Source organism: Mesocricetus auratus, unplaced genomic scaffold, assembly GCF_017639785.1.
Source record: "Mesocricetus auratus isolate SY011 unplaced genomic scaffold, BCM_Maur_2.0 Super-Scaffold_100014, whole genome shotgun sequence".
Taxonomy (NCBI): domain Eukaryota; kingdom Metazoa; phylum Chordata; class Mammalia; order Rodentia; family Cricetidae; genus Mesocricetus; species Mesocricetus auratus.
The window spans coordinates 25,111,958-25,128,256 of record NW_024429197.1 but is presented as its reverse complement, the minus strand read 5'-3'; the positions used below and the strand labels follow the sequence as shown (position 1 = coordinate 25,128,256).

General features: G+C 43.2%; 1 protein-coding gene across 1 annotated transcript; it reads left to right on the top strand.

Moving 5' to 3' along the window:
* The first annotated feature begins 3,808 nt into the window (after positions 1–3,808).
* Prdx1 (peroxiredoxin 1) lies at positions 3,809–14,036 on the top strand. Its single transcript, XM_040756893.1, has 6 exons — positions 3,809–3,959; positions 5,734–5,850; positions 9,035–9,188; positions 9,986–10,108; positions 10,636–10,766; positions 13,711–14,036. Exons 1-6 carry the CDS (start codon positions 3,863–3,865, stop codon positions 13,794–13,796), a joined length of 708 nt encoding a protein of 235 aa, XP_040612827.1. The 5' UTR covers positions 3,809–3,862; the 3' UTR covers positions 13,797–14,036.
* Positions 14,037–16,299: the final 2,263 nt, after the last annotated feature.

Here is a 16,299-nt window from a genome sequence, read left to right as displayed (position 1 = left end):
ACACACACACACACACACACATACACATATATACCTAGTGTCCTTAGAGACCAGAGGCTGTCAAGTCACCTGGAACTGGAGTATGGGCTGTGGATGTAGATTATTCTTTCTTTCTTTCTTTTTTTTTTTGGTTTTTATGAGACAGGGTTTCTCTGTATTGTTTTGGAGGCTGTCGGTCCAGCCCGGTCTCGAACTCACAGAGATCTGCCTGCCTCTGCCAACCGAGTGCTGGGATTAAAGGCGTGCGCCACCACCACCCGGCTGGATGTAGATTATTCTATAGCTTCTGCCTAGCTCATGGAAGATCTGAGGTTTTATCTGTAGCATCAAAATATAAAACTTGATTAAGTGTGAAACCTATGGGTACTTTGGAGGCTTTGGAGTACTACCTGAGTTCAAGTCATTCTAGGCTATATATATAGTGAGACTTGGTTTCAAAAGTAATGACTAGGCAAAATGGGTCAGCAGATAAAGGAACCCAAGGCCAAGCCTGATGACCTGAGTTCCATCTCTAGGAACCACAAGGTGGAAAGAAAAAACTGACACCTTAAAGCTGTCCCCTGGCTCACCTTGTTCTCATGAGGAAGAAATGAATAAGGACAATCGTTCATTTTCTGGGTGAGAAGGAAAAAAAAAAACAAGTAACACGGGTCAGGAGAGATGTTTCAATGGGTAAAAAGGCTTGCTGTATGAACGTGAAGACTTGAGTTTGGATTCCAGCATCATGAGGGGGGCAGTGGGTGGTTTTTGTAGTTGCATAGATCTATCTATAAACTCCTAGTGCTTTGTGGGCAGAGACCAGAGCATCTCCACCAGATTTGCTTAAGGTTCTGTTTTTTTTACTAAGACATAACACCCAACCTCTTTCCCATGACTCTGCTCAAGTGTAAGGTACATGTACCTGCAAACGCACGCACACATTCCAAAAAGCAATTAAAAAAAAAAAAACTACTGTTGTTAAGAGTATTGAGGGGGATGGAGAGATGGCTCACAGGTTAAGAGCACTGGCTGTTCTTCCAGAGGTCCTGAGTTCAATTCCCAGCAACCACATGGTAGCTCAAAACCATCTGTAATGAGATCTGGTACCTCTTCTGGTCTGTGGGCACACATGCAGGCAGGACATTGTATACATAATAAATATAAATAAATCTTTAAAAAATGAAAAAGTCTTTAAAAAAAAAGAGTATTGAAAAATTTCAAAAAAATTTTTAAAAGTCAGATGCTCAGGCAGCATGACATAGCACTTCCCTATTTCTATCCTGCTACCAGGGCATGGGAACTAATGGAGGTTAACTCCTCCACTAACTGGAAATGAATAATAAAAAATAAATGGTCAACCTCATGCTGAGATGGAAAAAGAAAATCACTATTTTTGTAAGAGATGATTAAATACCCAAAATTTGAAATATCCAGCTAGCATGACATAGCATTTCCCCTACTTCTTATCAGATAGTAATACATGCCTTTAGTGAGAGGCAGAGGCAGGAGAACATCTGTGGATTTGAGGCCAGCCTAGTCTATATAGCAAGTTCTAGGATAGCAAAGAACAGCATAGAGAGAACTTGTCTCAAAAAAAAGAAAAGAGTGTAAGAGAAAGAAAAACCCAATATTATTCATTAAAAGCTCAGAGTTCCTATTTTATATCACTTGTTGTGTTGTGATTTAGGGACACAGAGATGGATGTAATCCAAATCCTACCGTCTGGAACAGTCGTTCTCAACCTCTGCGTTGAAGGACCTAAGACCCATCAGAAAACACAGATATTTACATTATGACTCATAACAGTAGCAAACTTACAGTTATGAAGTATAAATGAAAATCATGTTATGTTTGGGGGGTCACTACAACATGAGGAACTGCATTAAAGTGTGGCAGCATTAGGAAGGTTGAGAACCACTGCACTAGAAAACCATGCTAGCAGGAAGAGACAGACATGTAAACAAGACTAAAGTTTTTTCTTCTTGGCTGTACAGGTTATTGTTTAGGCATAATGGTCAATTCAAGGAACAAATGAAAGTCAGTAACACTGTTAGAGGGATTGCACACATAAACCAAGGTCAGGAACAGCTTTACAGGAAGTAATGCTTATCTGAGTCAGTCTTCAGGCCTGGCATATTCTCTCGGGGACAACTCAGGGGAACTGGTTTTCCTGGTATCAATAAATAGACTTGAAGCAGTTGTGGGTTTTAATCGAGGAAGATGGAAAAGGTACAGTAGAAACAATAGTTAACATCTTTAGTAACTAGTAATAGTAACAATCATAGTAAGAACTAAGTATTTTGAGACCGGCTGAGGCAGGAGGATCATGACGATAAACGAGAGACTTGTCTCAAGAAACAGAAACGTACCCCAAAGCAAACTTAGGTATTGTTCTAATGAACATTAGTTATTTCCATTAAGATACTAGAATTAGCCGGACGTTGGTGGCGCACGCCTTTAATCCCAGCACTCGGGAGGCAGAGGCAGGCGGATCTCTGTGAGTTCGAGACCAGCCTGGACTACCGAGCGAGTTCCAGGACAGCCTCCAAAGCCACAGAGAAACCCTGTCTCGAAAAACCAAAAAAAACTCTGTGAGTTCGAGGCTGGGCTGGACCGATAGCCTCCAAAACAATACAGAGAAACCCTGTCTCGAAAAACCAAAAAAAAAAAAAAAAAAAAAAAAAGATACTAGAATTAACCAGACATAGTGAGCATGCCTTGAATCCCAGCACTTAGGAGGCAGAGGCAGGTGGATCTCTTGAGTTTGAGGCCAGCCTGATCTACAGAGTAAGTTCCACGAAAGCCAAGGCTATACAGAGAAACCCTGCTTTGAATTGCCACCCTCCAAAAAGATAATAGAATTATTCCATGTTATAGGCAAGAAAGAACAAGGCTTAATGTGATGACATTTTATGCAAGGTCACATGTAAGAACAGTGACTTTTTTTTTTTTTCCAAGACAGGGTTTCTCTGTATTGCTTTGGAGGCAGGGTCTCACTATGTAGTGCTAGCTGCCTTGGAATTTGATCTGTAGACTAGACTGGCCTGGATCTCAGAGATCCACCTGCCTCTGCCTCCCTACTGCTGGGATTAAAGTCGTGAGGCACCTTGGCAGCTGCAAGAGTGACTCTTTACTCAGGACACTGACCACAGAGGCCCAGTTTTTAAAACCACAAATCAGATCAGTGACAAGATCAGATTCAGAAAGATTTAAGAGAGTGGAAAAAAATGGATGCAAGTAACCAGAGACCAATGGAGTAGGATGCCTCAAGTGGTGTGGGTTACTGAGGACTAGAATAGGTTTTTTGTTTTTGTTTTTTAATGACTTAATTTTTATTAGTTTATGTTCATTGGTGTTTTGCCTGAGTGTATGTTTGTGTGCAGGTGTTGGATCCATTGAAACTGGAGTTACAGGCAGTTGTGAGCTGCCATGTGGATACTGGGAAATTGAACCCGGGTCCTCGGGAAGAGCAGCCAGTGCTCTTAGCCGCTGAACCACCTTCTCCGTCCTAGAACAGACTTTTTGAGACCGCAATGCAATTGAGAAATATTGGGATGCACAGTTCCCGAACATAACGTAATTAGACGTAGTCTGTCTCCCTTACTCCAGGTTGGGTCTTGAATACATGGAGGTCCTGGGAATAAAGAGCAGCGAGGTTTCCCAGGTACCCCCGATTAAAAAGAGACGCCTCAAAGGACAGCCCTCCCCCTTTCTGAACACCAGCGGCGAAATCATGACTGGGTTTTGAGACTCCCCCCAACTTCAGTTCCATAGGGAAAGCGCTGAGTCATTCCCGTAGGGCGGCCGGGAGGGTCGGGGCGGGGCTCTGCCAGATCCCCCTCCTCCCGCACCCCCGGCCCGCTCCGAGTCTCGCGATAACTTTATGGGCTATAAAAGCTGCGCCCCGCGCGCGTCTCGGGCGTCGTCTTCCTCGCTCGCGCTGGTTGAGTTTACTGTCGGAGACCTGTGTCTCGGCCCTGGTGAGTGTGTGGGTATCGCTGCCGCGAGACGACGCTCGCGCCTCTTGTCACCGGTTCTTTCTGCCCCAGGCCGGTCCCGGCTCCGCAGGGGCGGTAATGGTCTGAGGCAGCGGGGCGAGGCCTGGTGCCACGAGTGCTCGGTCGCTACCCCATTCTTCACGTGGCCTTTAGTTCCCGGACCTGTTGGAACCTGAGTGTAACGTTGAGTTTCCCGCCCTCGGGGCTGTCTGATAAAAGCGTAAATTGGCGCGGTGGGACGGGTAGTGCTGGCGTCTTCTCGACTAAGCTCCCTGCGCGCAGTCCGCTCGTGTCGCGGTGCTTTCTCAAGTGCTGGGGTGGATGATGGCGTGAGTGGCAGGGACGTACCTCCGGTGAGGTTGGCGCGTGACCGTCTTGGGCGTACTGGGCCGATTTCTCTATCGCAGCGGTCGGAAGTCAGTTTTTCGGGATTGATTGGGCTTTGGAAGTGCCAGGCCGGAAAGCAAGTTTGGCAAAGACGAAAAATTTAAGTTTTTAAAAAGTTTGCGATAAACGACCCTTCTAACCTTCTTTTTGGTTATTGGTGTTACGAACCAGGGGCATTCAGATAAATCTCGTTTTAGATTGTGTTTTTCATTATGTGTGTGTGTCGACTGTCTGGGTACGTGCATGTGAGTGCAGGATCCCGAGGACGTTAGAGGTGTGAGAGCTTTCCTAGAACTAGTTACAGGTGGCTGTGAATTGTCCGAAGTGGGTGCTTGGAAGCGAACTAGGGTCCTCTGCAATGAACAGTGCCGGCTCTTAACCGTTGAGCCATCTCTAAAGCTAATGATGTAAATCTTAACAATTTGCCTTGGTATTGACCTGGGTAAATAGTGCAAAAAACGGTTTCTGACATAACTTTGGATTTTTTTCTTTTCAGTAATTAGGGCGGTCTAATTTGGCTAGCCTTGAACTCTCTTGATCTCTACTTCCCAAGTGTTGGGATTACACTTGTGATCCCAAATCCTACCTGTAAAGGACTCTTGGTATACCTTTGCCCCAAGATCTTGTCCCAGAGGGCAGAAACCTAAAAAGTATTTTAAAGTATTTATGTGTGTGGGCCCTGGTGTTAAGGCAACCCGTAGAATTGAGTTTTTGGTCCATCTTTGTGCAGGCGCAGGGGATTGAATGAAGGTCAGGTAGCAAGAGCTTTAATTTACATAGTCTCCCTGATTCAGAAACTCCTGACAAGTTTTCTCAGTCTTGCCTGAGCTCAGTATCCTCCTGCCTCAGCGTCCAAAGTGCCCGAATTATGCTCCACCGTTCCTGGCAGAAACTTTAAAAAAAAATTTAAGATATAGTCTCTCAACCTAGGTTGGCCTCAAACTAGTTTTGCAGAGACCTCCTGCTTAAACAGCACCTAAAGTTTTGAGACAATAAATGCCAGTTTCTTGGCATTGTGTTAACTTGGGTCTTATGTTTGTTTCCCCCTTTCCTGCATCTGCCCACTGGATATGTAAAATAAAATGCTGTTGCAAAAACTGGCTCAGAAAGGGTAGTAGAGCTGATTTTAGACACACTGGAGTTATTTTTAAGTGAAACAAAGACATTCAGTCTTGTTTTACCCAAAGGTGGAGCCTTTGGCTTGTGACCCTTGACTGCTAGCCTTGCTTACTATTATAATACAAAACAATGTATTCAAGGCCACTGGACAGTTCCTTCATTGAGCTCCAGTTAAGTTCCTAGATAGGTAAAAGCTGTTGCTTATTTAGAAAAACAGGGTGATTTCAACTTTTTGTTGTTGCTTTTTCAGCTGATAGCAAGATGTCTTCAGGAAATGCAAAAATTGGGCATCCTGCCCCCAACTTCAAAGCCACAGCTGTTATGCCAGATGGACAATTCAGAGATATCAGCCTAAGTGAATACAGAGGTAAGAATCAATTACATTGGGCAACATGCTCCATGTTGAAGTGAAGTCATGGTTAGAACAGTGATTACAAGGGTAGTTATCTAGTTGTCCTAGGTATAAACCTCTTTTTGTTTTTGTTTTTGGAGGCAGGGTTTCTCTGTATTGTTTCGAGGGCTGCCCTGGAACTCACTCTGTAGACCAGGCTGGCCTCGAACTCACAGAGATCCACCTGCCTCTGTTTCCTGAGTGCTGGAATTAAAAGTGTGCGCCTGGCTCTTAAAACACTTTTTATTTTTATGTGTATGGGTGGCTATTTTTCCTGTGTACCATGTGCATACAAGTAGGAGGGCATTGGATCCCCTGAGACTGGAATTGCAGATGTTTGTGAGCCCTCACATCTATACTGGGGGCCTCTAGAAGAGCAGCCATTGTGATTAACTGCTGAGCTGTCATCTCTTGTTTTAAGAAAACTTGAGTACATTCAGTCTTACAGATCAAGTCTTTGGAGCTGTTTGCTTCTGCTCATAGGGATGACTTGATACCTGTATTACATTTCATGCTGCAGTAGTGATATATCAAGTGAGTCTCTGGATTTTAGGCCAGCCAAAGCTGTATAGTGAGACCCTATCTCAAAAAAAGCAAAGCATAAACCTGACCACCTTAATTCCTTTTTTAAAAGGTGTATTTTTTTATGTGTGTGAATGTTTTGCCTGTGTGTATATATGTACACTGCTTTTGGGTGCATGGGGATCTCTCTAGTTCCCATTCTTCCTTTCCTGCCTGCAGTCTCAGTAGTTAGGTCTTTTGGGACTGCTGAGAACGTAGATTCCTCAGATGCAAACCTCAAACTCTGGTGTTAAATGTACCCTTCTTAGTGGTATATCAGTTTCTGGAGATAGCTTTTGGATAAAACATTCAGTTAATTACCTTATATCACACTTTGTTGTTGGGATGAGAACAGATGATACTATGTGTCCTATGGAGAAGATCTCTTAACAGCAAACAGCTTAAAATGCACCTCTAGGGAGACGACCCTGGCTCATGGTCTAGGGAGTCATGCTCTCTGCTCTGTAGGGCTTGGTCTACTGAGGCTTCAAAGTGCTTGTTAAGCAAAGCCACAGAGATTGCTTAGATGAGTCAAGGACTGCTTGTTTTGACTTTCAGACATAGTTGCTACCTGAAAATAAGTAGGTGTTTGGAAATGTTCCAGTGGTTCAGCCCTTTGGTATGGTGAGAGGCCTAATGACCCATTTGAAGGTTTACTTTAGTGATAATTTACTTAGTGATAGGCTAGAAGTCCTGTTACCTACCAGTACTCTCACTGGGTACTTGTGGTTGTGAAATTTATCTAGTTATGTCCTGTTGAGCTTGTTAGGAACACATTTGTTGTGATTCATGAAATTATTTAAATATTACCCATGAAAGCTGGGAACATGTTCATCAGGTAAAAGTGCTTGCTGCACAAGCCTGAGTACTCAAATTTATTTTAATCTGCTGGGCGGTGGTGGTGCATGCCTTTAATCCTAGTACTAGGGAGGCAGAGGCAGGCAGATCTCTGTGAGTTCGAGACCAGCCTGGTCTACAAGAGCTAGTTCCAGGACAGCCTCCAAAGCCACAGAGAAACTCTGTGTCGCAAAACAAACACAAACAAACAAAATTTAACCCGTGGAATCTACATTTAAAAAAAAATAGGATTCATTGGTTTGGAATCTCTCTCACCCCCCCATAGAGTTTCTCTAGTTTTGGAGGCTGTCAGAACTCAGTAGATCAAGCTGGCCTCGAACTCACAGAGATCCGTTTGCCTCTGCTTCCTGAGTGCTGGGATTAAAGGCATGTGCCATCACTGCCCTGCTTCATTGGTTGGATTCTATAATCCCACTAGTCCTATTCAAGGTAGATGGAGCCAACTAGTCTGTAGTGCCACATCTTAACAGCAAAAACAGGAAACCCTGCCCATAACAAGATGGAAAGGGAGACTATTACCAATGAGAATGCTTAATTATATTTTCGTTTTAATTAAATTTAGTTATTTTATGTGTGTAGGTGTTTTGTCTGCATCATACATATATATCTGGTGCAGGAAGAGGCAGAGAATTACAGGCAGTTGTAAACCATCGTGTGGATGCTGGAATTAAATCTGGGACCTCTAGAACAGCCAGCTCTTAACTGATAGATGACCTTAAACTCTTGATTTCCCTGTCCCTACCACCCAAGTCCTAGGATAATGGCCTTGAATTTCCACCCCCCAACTTTTGTTGTTGGTTTTGTTTCTTTTTTTTGGTTGTGTTTTGATTTTTGAGATGGCGTTTCTCTGTGTAGCCCTGGGTATCCTGGAACTTTCTCTGTAAACCAGGCTAGATAGAACTCACAGAGATCCATCTGCCTCTGCCTCCTGACTGCTAGGATTAAAGGTGTTTGACATCACCAGCAGACAGTTGTTTTGTTTTTGACATAGCATCTCTTTCTGTAGTCCATGTTAACTTGGAACTTATTATTAAATAGCCGAGGCTTGTCTTGAACTTGTGGTTTTGTCTCCTGTGGCAGTTAGCTACCACACCCAGTGTTTTTATGAGTGTGTTTTGGGGTAGGTGGTTGTTTTTTGGAGGCTGTCTCTATGCATCTTGGAGCTAGCCTGGAGTTCACTATGTAGCTCAGGCTGGTCTCCAACTCTTCAGTCTTCCTAACACTATATCCCACCCTGACTTCCTCTTTGGGTTCATTTTACAGTAGAGGAGAGAGTCCATCCATTTTGCCTTTGCTTTCTGCGTCTACCACCACACTTGATTTTCTAGGTACTATTTGTAAGCACTGGTGCTGGATTATTTACTAAATGAATTACATCCTTGCCACTACCCCCCCCCCCCCCCAGTATAGTTGCGTGGTGGTGGTGAACACATTTGAGGCCAGCCTGGTCTACAGAGCAAATTGCTGGACAGGTTCCAACCCCAAAACTACACAGAGAAACTCTCAGGAAAAAAGTCTTCCACAGAAAAATGTCTTTGCAAAGGAATCTCCTGGAAATTTCTTGTTTTTGTTGAGACTGTCTCTAATCTGGCTCATTTGTAGTTTGGGCTGGCCTCAAGCTCAAAGTAATCCTTCTGTCCTGAGTGCTGGGATCACAGGCATGTATCAACACCCCCAACACCCCTTGATCAGAAACTCTTGTTTCAAAGCTAACCTCTTGATTACTTTTTTTCCTCCCTAGGGAAGTATGTCGTATTCTTCTTTTACCCTCTTGATTTTACTTTTGTGTGCCCCACTGAGATCATTGCTTTCAGTGATAGGGCAGAAGAATTTAAGAAACTCAACTGCCAAGTGATTGGAGCTTCTGTGGATTCTCACTTCTGTCATCTGGCATGGTAAAGTTTTTGGTTTTGTTATTGAGTTAATATGTAACTCAGGCCAACTTTCTTTGACCTTGTAGTATGTCTAGCCTTAGCCTAATGAGTAGGTGGGAAACAGGCGTATACCACAGCACCTGGCAATATGTTGTGGATTTCTTGAACAAATTTACAGGTTTGGCAGTAGACTTAATTATTGGCTTCTAGGCTCCAACTTCCTTTTTACTGCCTAGCAGCAGAGGCAAAGCAGCTTGAATTGTTGTCTGATATATACTAGGTGACCACTCTTTTCTTTTTTCTTTTCTTTGTTTTGGTTTTTCGAGACAGGGTTTCTCTGACTTTGGAGGCTGTCCTGGAACTAGCTCTTGTAGACCAGCCTGGTCTCAAACTCAGGGATTCGCCTGCCTCTGCCTCTCAAGTGCTGGGATTAAAAGGTGTGGGCCACCAACGCCCGGCTACTGGTGACCACTCAAGTGTTATTAAGCCATCTAGTTTACTGTTGGAAAATTTGGGGGGAAAGGGTAGCCAAAGTGAGAGTGATAGGTCCAGTTAATATTCTTGCTTCACAAAGGTTTGAATGAATGGATTCTTTTTAGATTTATTTATTTTTATGTGCATTGGTATTTGGCTTGCATGTATGTTTGTGTGAGGGTGTCATATCCCTGGAACTAGAGTTACAGACAGTTGTGAGCTGCCATGTGGGTGCTAGGAATTGAACCTGGATCCTCTGGAAGAACAACCAGTACTTTAACTGCTGAGCCATCTCTCCAGGCCCTGAATGAATGAATGGATTCTAACAGTGGCTTTTGCTGTAGGATTAATACACCCAAGAAACAAGGAGGATTGGGACCCATGAACATTCCCTTGGTATCAGATCCCAAGCGCACCATTGCTCAGGATTATGGAGTCTTAAAGGCTGATGAAGGTATCTCTTTCAGGTATGTACTTTTAAGAGTGGGAGGTGGCAGTTACTATGAGAATGGTCTAGTTAGCTAATAGTCATTTATTTAGAAAAGCCAGAGCACATCTGAGGAGCATCTTCCTCATGTGTATATGTGTCCCTGTGGATGTCAGAAGACAACCTGGAGCATTGTTCTTAGACACTGTCCACTGTTTTTTAGAGATAGTGTCTCATTGCTACAGACTTGCCAGGTAGGCCGGACTGGCTGGCAAGTGAGTTCCAATGATTTGCCTCTTTCTACCTCCTCAGTGTTGGGATTGCATGCTTAATTTTAAATATATATTTGTTGTATGTGTTGTTTGAAAACCAGGGGTTTTCTGCATGCTAGGCAAGTGCGCTGCCACCTGAGCTGAATCTATTGCTCATTGCGTTGTTCAATATAGTGGTCTTCACTAATAGTGGACTAATATAACTCTTATAGAATAGCCCGTTTCCTTAGGACTTCCAACAATGCAAAATTTTAAATTGTAATGCCTTTCTTAATCCTTCAATCTCTTTCACTAGGGGCCTTTTTATTATCGATGATAAAGGTATCCTTCGACAGATCACTATAAATGATCTTCCTGTTGGCCGATCGGTGGATGAGATTCTGAGACTAGTTCAGGCCTTCCAGTTCACTGACAAACATGGTGAAGGTAAATTATCTGCCTGCTAATGAGACATTGGTATGGTAGGGTGCAAAGGCTGTTTGGTAGGAGGGTAATTGTGTATATGCAAGAAATGGAAGTCTGTGGATTAGAGTGGTCTGTGGGGGTGGGGTAATAAATAGATAAGCCTGGCAAAGAAAACAAAGGCTTTTTGTTCAAACTTCATATTCTTCAACTGTCTTCTGCTAATTTGGAATCACTGATTGCAGATTTGAGGAAGATCTCACTGTTAATTCCAGCATCCAGGTAGCAGAGACCAGTGGATCTCAGATACCAGCCTGGTGAAGGTAGTTCTAGGAATTGTAGAAGAGGTGTGTGTGTGTGGATTTTTTGTTCTAGGTCATGCAGAACTATATTTTTATTTTATTTTATTTTGAGACAGGGTTTCTCTGCTTTCTTTACCACGCTGGCCTCAAACTTAAGAGATCTACCTGCCTCCAAGTACATGCATGCACCACACTTGGTGGAAAGTTTTTTTTTGGGGTTTTGCCCTTTTTAAATATATAAATAAGGAGAAGTGGGTCAGAGATTAAGACCCCTGATTGTTCTTCCAGAGAACTCGGGGGTTCAAATCCCAGCATCTACACGGCAGCTAACAGCTGTTTAACTCCAGTTCCAGGGAATATGGCACCTTCACACAGACATACATCGAGAGGTTAAATCAATATGTTCCTCTTGTAGAGGATATGGATTTGATCCCTGACACACTCATGATGAATCATAGATTAATCTATAACTCCAGTTCTGAGAGATTCAGTGCCCTCTTCTGACCTCCAAGGGCACAAGGCATGCATGTGATACATATGCACACATGTAGGCAAAAAACTCATACATAAAATCTTTAAAAATTCATCTATGGTTGCTAGAAATGTAGCTCAGGGGTAACCTATCTAACCTGTGAGTTCCTGAGGTTCATGTCCAGCCCATATACTATCAAGGCTATTTTAGGGCTGGGGATGTAACTTACTATAATTTTAGTACTTTTGGGAGTAAGAGGCCTGAAAATAAGGAGGTTAGGTTCATCCTGGGCTATTTAGTGAGTTACAGGGTTACAATGAGTTGCAGGGCTACCTTCTCAAAAGAGGGTGTGGTGGGTGTGTGAGAAATGGAGAAGGTAGCTTAGTAATTAGGAGCACATGCAGCTCTTCCAGAAAACCTGAATTTAGTACTCTGCATTCATATCAAATTACTTTTATAAATGCTTATAATTTGATCTCCAGAGGATCTGTCATCCTCTTATGGTCTCTGCGTACTCACACACACACACACACACACACATTCACTCAAACACACACACAAAACAAGTGTTGGAGAAATGGCTCAGATATTGAAGAACACTGTCTGCTTTTCCAGAGGACTATGGCTTGATTACCAGAACCCACAGGGTGGCTCAAAACTATCTTGTAACTCCAATTCAAGGGAACCCGATACACTCTTCCTGCCTTCTCAGACATTGTGGTGCACAGACAAAATACTCATAAAATAAAATGAAAGAAAAGTTAAAATACAAACTAAATCTTACGGGGGCGGGGGACATGGGGATGGATGAGACATCCATACACATAAAAAAAAAGATTAACCTTTGTAAAGTCTAAACATGATTTAGTATGTTTCCCCTTTTTTTGAGATGGTATCTTCCTATCAGCTATGTAGCCCAGACTGTCTCAGACTCCTACAGATCTTCCTCCTCAGCGTCCCAAGTATAGAAATACAGGTATGAACCACCATTCCTGCCTGTTGATCCAAGATCCTCTGGAAGAGCAGTCAGTTATCAGGGAATATGTTTACCCACTATGCCATTTTGCTGGTCTCACTTTTTTAGTTAAGCATTAAGTAGAATATAGCCCCTGTTCCAGGTGCTTTGTGCAGGTAATATGCTCTTTTTGTTTATAATCACATGCTTTGAGGATAGGGCTGGAGAAAGAAAATTCTGTTAAAATTCTGATGTTGCCATTTACAGAAGGTTAAGTCTATGGATTAATTGTACATCTGGGTGTTCGGAAGGTGTTTGGCTAGTGTAGAGGGCTGATAATCAGGCATAGTAAGCCCAGATAATTTTAAAGCACCATCTGTGTGTGTGGACATTAGGCTTCTGAGATTGCCTGCCCTATACTGTCTGTAAGGGTCACTGCTAAAGTAAAAGGAACAAGAAGTGGTAAAGTATGTATGTTGCACTATTCTGTTGCATCCCAAATAGTAGAACTGCAGAGCTTTCTGCAGCCATTATTATTGTGTGTGTGTGGATTCTGTGTCTATTTTGGCTTGTGTGGACCTCAGGTCATCAGAATTAGAGGTAAGCTGTGAGACCTGGTTCTTTCTGTTTCCTATACAGGAATCCTTTTTGGACCCATTAGTACTTACTGGCAAAGTGTTGGCCTGGGTTTGTTTATGCAGCCCTCCCTCCCTCCCTCCCAAGTTTAGGGCCTTGTTTAGCTTTTGGTTCCCCAAAGACCAGGAAATGAACCTGGGTGTCGGTGGTGCACGACTTTAATCCCCACACTCAGGAGGCAGAGGCAGGTGGATCTCTGAGTTTGAGGCCAGTCTGGTCTACAGAGAGTTCCAGGACAGCCAAGGAAATCCTGTGTCAAAATAACAGGGTTTAACAGGTGAGATTTCAGTGTGGCAATCTTGTGGGGTTTTTTGTTTTTTGAAACAGGTTATCACTTGCCTGGAATTCCCTATGTAGACTAGGCCAGCTTTAAATTTCCAGAGATCTGCCTTCCTCTGCATCTTGAATGCTGGAGTAAAGGCATGTGCCATGGAAAATTTGTAATTTCCGACTCATAATTCTCCTGCCCCAATTTCTTCACCATATCCTGCCAGTGCTAGCATGTGCCATCACAAGGAGACAGCCCTTTGGTCCATGGAGGCAGGGGAAGGAGATGCACACTACTGAGCAGGTGAATGATTAATGATACCCTTTCTCTTGCAGTGTGCCCAGCTGGCTGGAAACCTGGCAGTGATACCATCAAGCCTGATGTCCAAAGGAGCAAAGAATATTTCTCTAAGCAGAAGTGAGCACTGGGACCATTTTTCTGCCAGGCTGCACCAGAAGAAAGTCTCTTATACTCTTTGTGCTTAAACACAAAACAAAATGTGTGATTGAAGACATGCCTTTCCTACAGTACTGGGGTGGTTGGTTAGCCTTTCTTCCACTATTGGGAATGGCCTGAGCTGTGTTGTGGGTAGACTGTCTGGTATTCCTGTCATAGAAATCAACCTGTTCTTTTTTTAGTATCTATTAAACTTGAACTCTGAGAACTTGGTGATTCATTTTAAGGCAATATTAGATTTTAGAGAGGAATTTACTTTTTATTTGGAGCTTAATGTTTGTGTGTCAATATGGAAGCCAAAAGTGTTGCTCTGGTGCTTTTACTTTTTTTTATTTTATTTATTTATTTATTTATTTATTTATTTATTTATTTTTGGTTTTTCGAGACAGGGTTTCTCTGTGGCTTTGGAGGCTGTCCTGGAACTAGCTCTTGTAGACCAGGCTGGCCTCGAACTCACAGAGATCCGCCTGCCTCTGCCTCCCAAGTGCTGGGATTAAAGGCGTGCGCCACCAACGCCCGGCTTACTTTTTTTTTTTAAAGGTTTTATGTGTATGTTTTCCCTGCATGCATTGAACTTGGGTATACTGCAAGAGCAACAAGTTCTCTTAAACACTGAACCCTTTCCTCAGTTCCTTCCTTTTGAGGCAGGATCTCTTAACTGTCCTGGAACGTGACATGTAGGTGTGGTTTGAAGGCTCTCAGGATCTGTTCCTCCAGTGCTGCTTTTGTGCGAATGGCCTGTTTTTTTTTTTGTTTTGTTTTGTTTTTTTGTAGTAGTTCCATGGACCAAACTTCACAAGAACATTTTATGGCTTGAGCTATCTCCATAACCCCAGCACTGAGCTACCTGTATTATGCACAGTGAACCCCTTAAGTCAGTTAGCCAACAACAAAAAAGAAATGCCCCACAGAATGCCCACAGGCCAGTCTGATGGCAATTCCTCAGTTGGGGTTTCCTCTCCAAGGTGACTATAGTTTGCTGTCAAGTTGACAAAAACTAATCAGTATGCCTTAGATGCGCAAAGCCTTGTTTTCTAACCCTACTGCCACATAAATGGGATGTGGTGGGACATACCTGTAATCCCAGCACTAGAGAAGTGAAGACAAGGTATCAGAAGTTTACTTGTGTGATCCGGGCGGTGGTGGCACATGCCTTTAATATCCCAGTACTGGGGAGGCAGAGGCAGGCAGATCTCTGAGTTCGAGGCCAGCCTGGTCCACAGAGCTAGTTCTAGGACAGCCTCTAAAGCAATACAGAGAAACCCTGTCTCGAAAAACCAGGAAAAAAAAGTTTACCTGTGTGGAGAACACTCAGCTAAGAAGGATTTCATAAATACCTGAATTGATATTTTATTTGGTCTTTGCTTTTGGTTGCTACAGAGTTATTAAACTCTGGACAGAATATAGTGCAAGCATGTGGGTCTGAGTCTAATGCCCAAATGCCAGTACCATGCTATGTGTCTGTAATCTAAGTGCAGGGGACTAAGGGAGACAGGCAGATTGCTGAAGCTTGCTGGCCAGCAAACTTCAATAAACATGAAGTTCAGTGAGACTGTCTTAAAAAAGCTGTATCAGGTTGTGGTGATGTATTGTTTATGATGTAATATAGCTTGCCTGGAGATCAGAATGCAAAGCTAGCCACAGTCACAGGCCAGGTGATGGTGGCACACACCTTTAATCCCAGGACTCTGGAAACAGGCAGATCTGAGTTCAAGGCCACCCAGGGCTACATGAGAGTGAATCATTCTAAAAGAGAAACAGTTTCTGCCTTTAATCCCAGCACTAGAGAGCATTAGGCAGGAGCACAGTGCAGCTTGGAGATGCAATCAGAGGACACCATTGCCCCTTTGGTCTGAGCATTGGTAGAGATGAGAACTCTGTAATGGCTGGCTGCTTTTCATCTCTGATCTTAAGCTTTAACCCCAATATCTATCTCTGGGTTCTTATTGTTTGTAATACACAATGTGGCTCACAGCTAACTGTCTTTAATTCCAAACTGAAGAAGTCCAGCACATGCTTTTTTTTTTTTTTTTTTTTCTTTCCGAGACAGGGTTTCTCTGTATTGTTTTGGAGGCTGTCCTAGAACTTGCTCTGTAGACCAGGCTGGCCTCGAACTCAGAGATTCACCTGCCTCTGCTTCCCATTCTCAAGTGCTGAGACTAAAGGCGTGTGCCACCAATGCCCGGCTCAGCACATGCTTCTTAAAGAACTGATAGGCTTGGCCATTTCTTTTTCATTCTTTTAAATTAAGTGTTTTTGGGGGGAGGGGTGTATCTGGGGTCAAAGGACAACCTCAATGAGCCAATTCTCTGTTTCCATCTTGAGCCTATTACTAGCCTAATTAATTATTCTTTTGCATTTATCCTAAGAAGCAAAAATTGTTTCTATGCAACTCTTCCAGCAAAACAGTCCAAGTAACTTTACTAGGACTAACATTTGAATCCAGCAAACATGCCACAGGCCAGCAG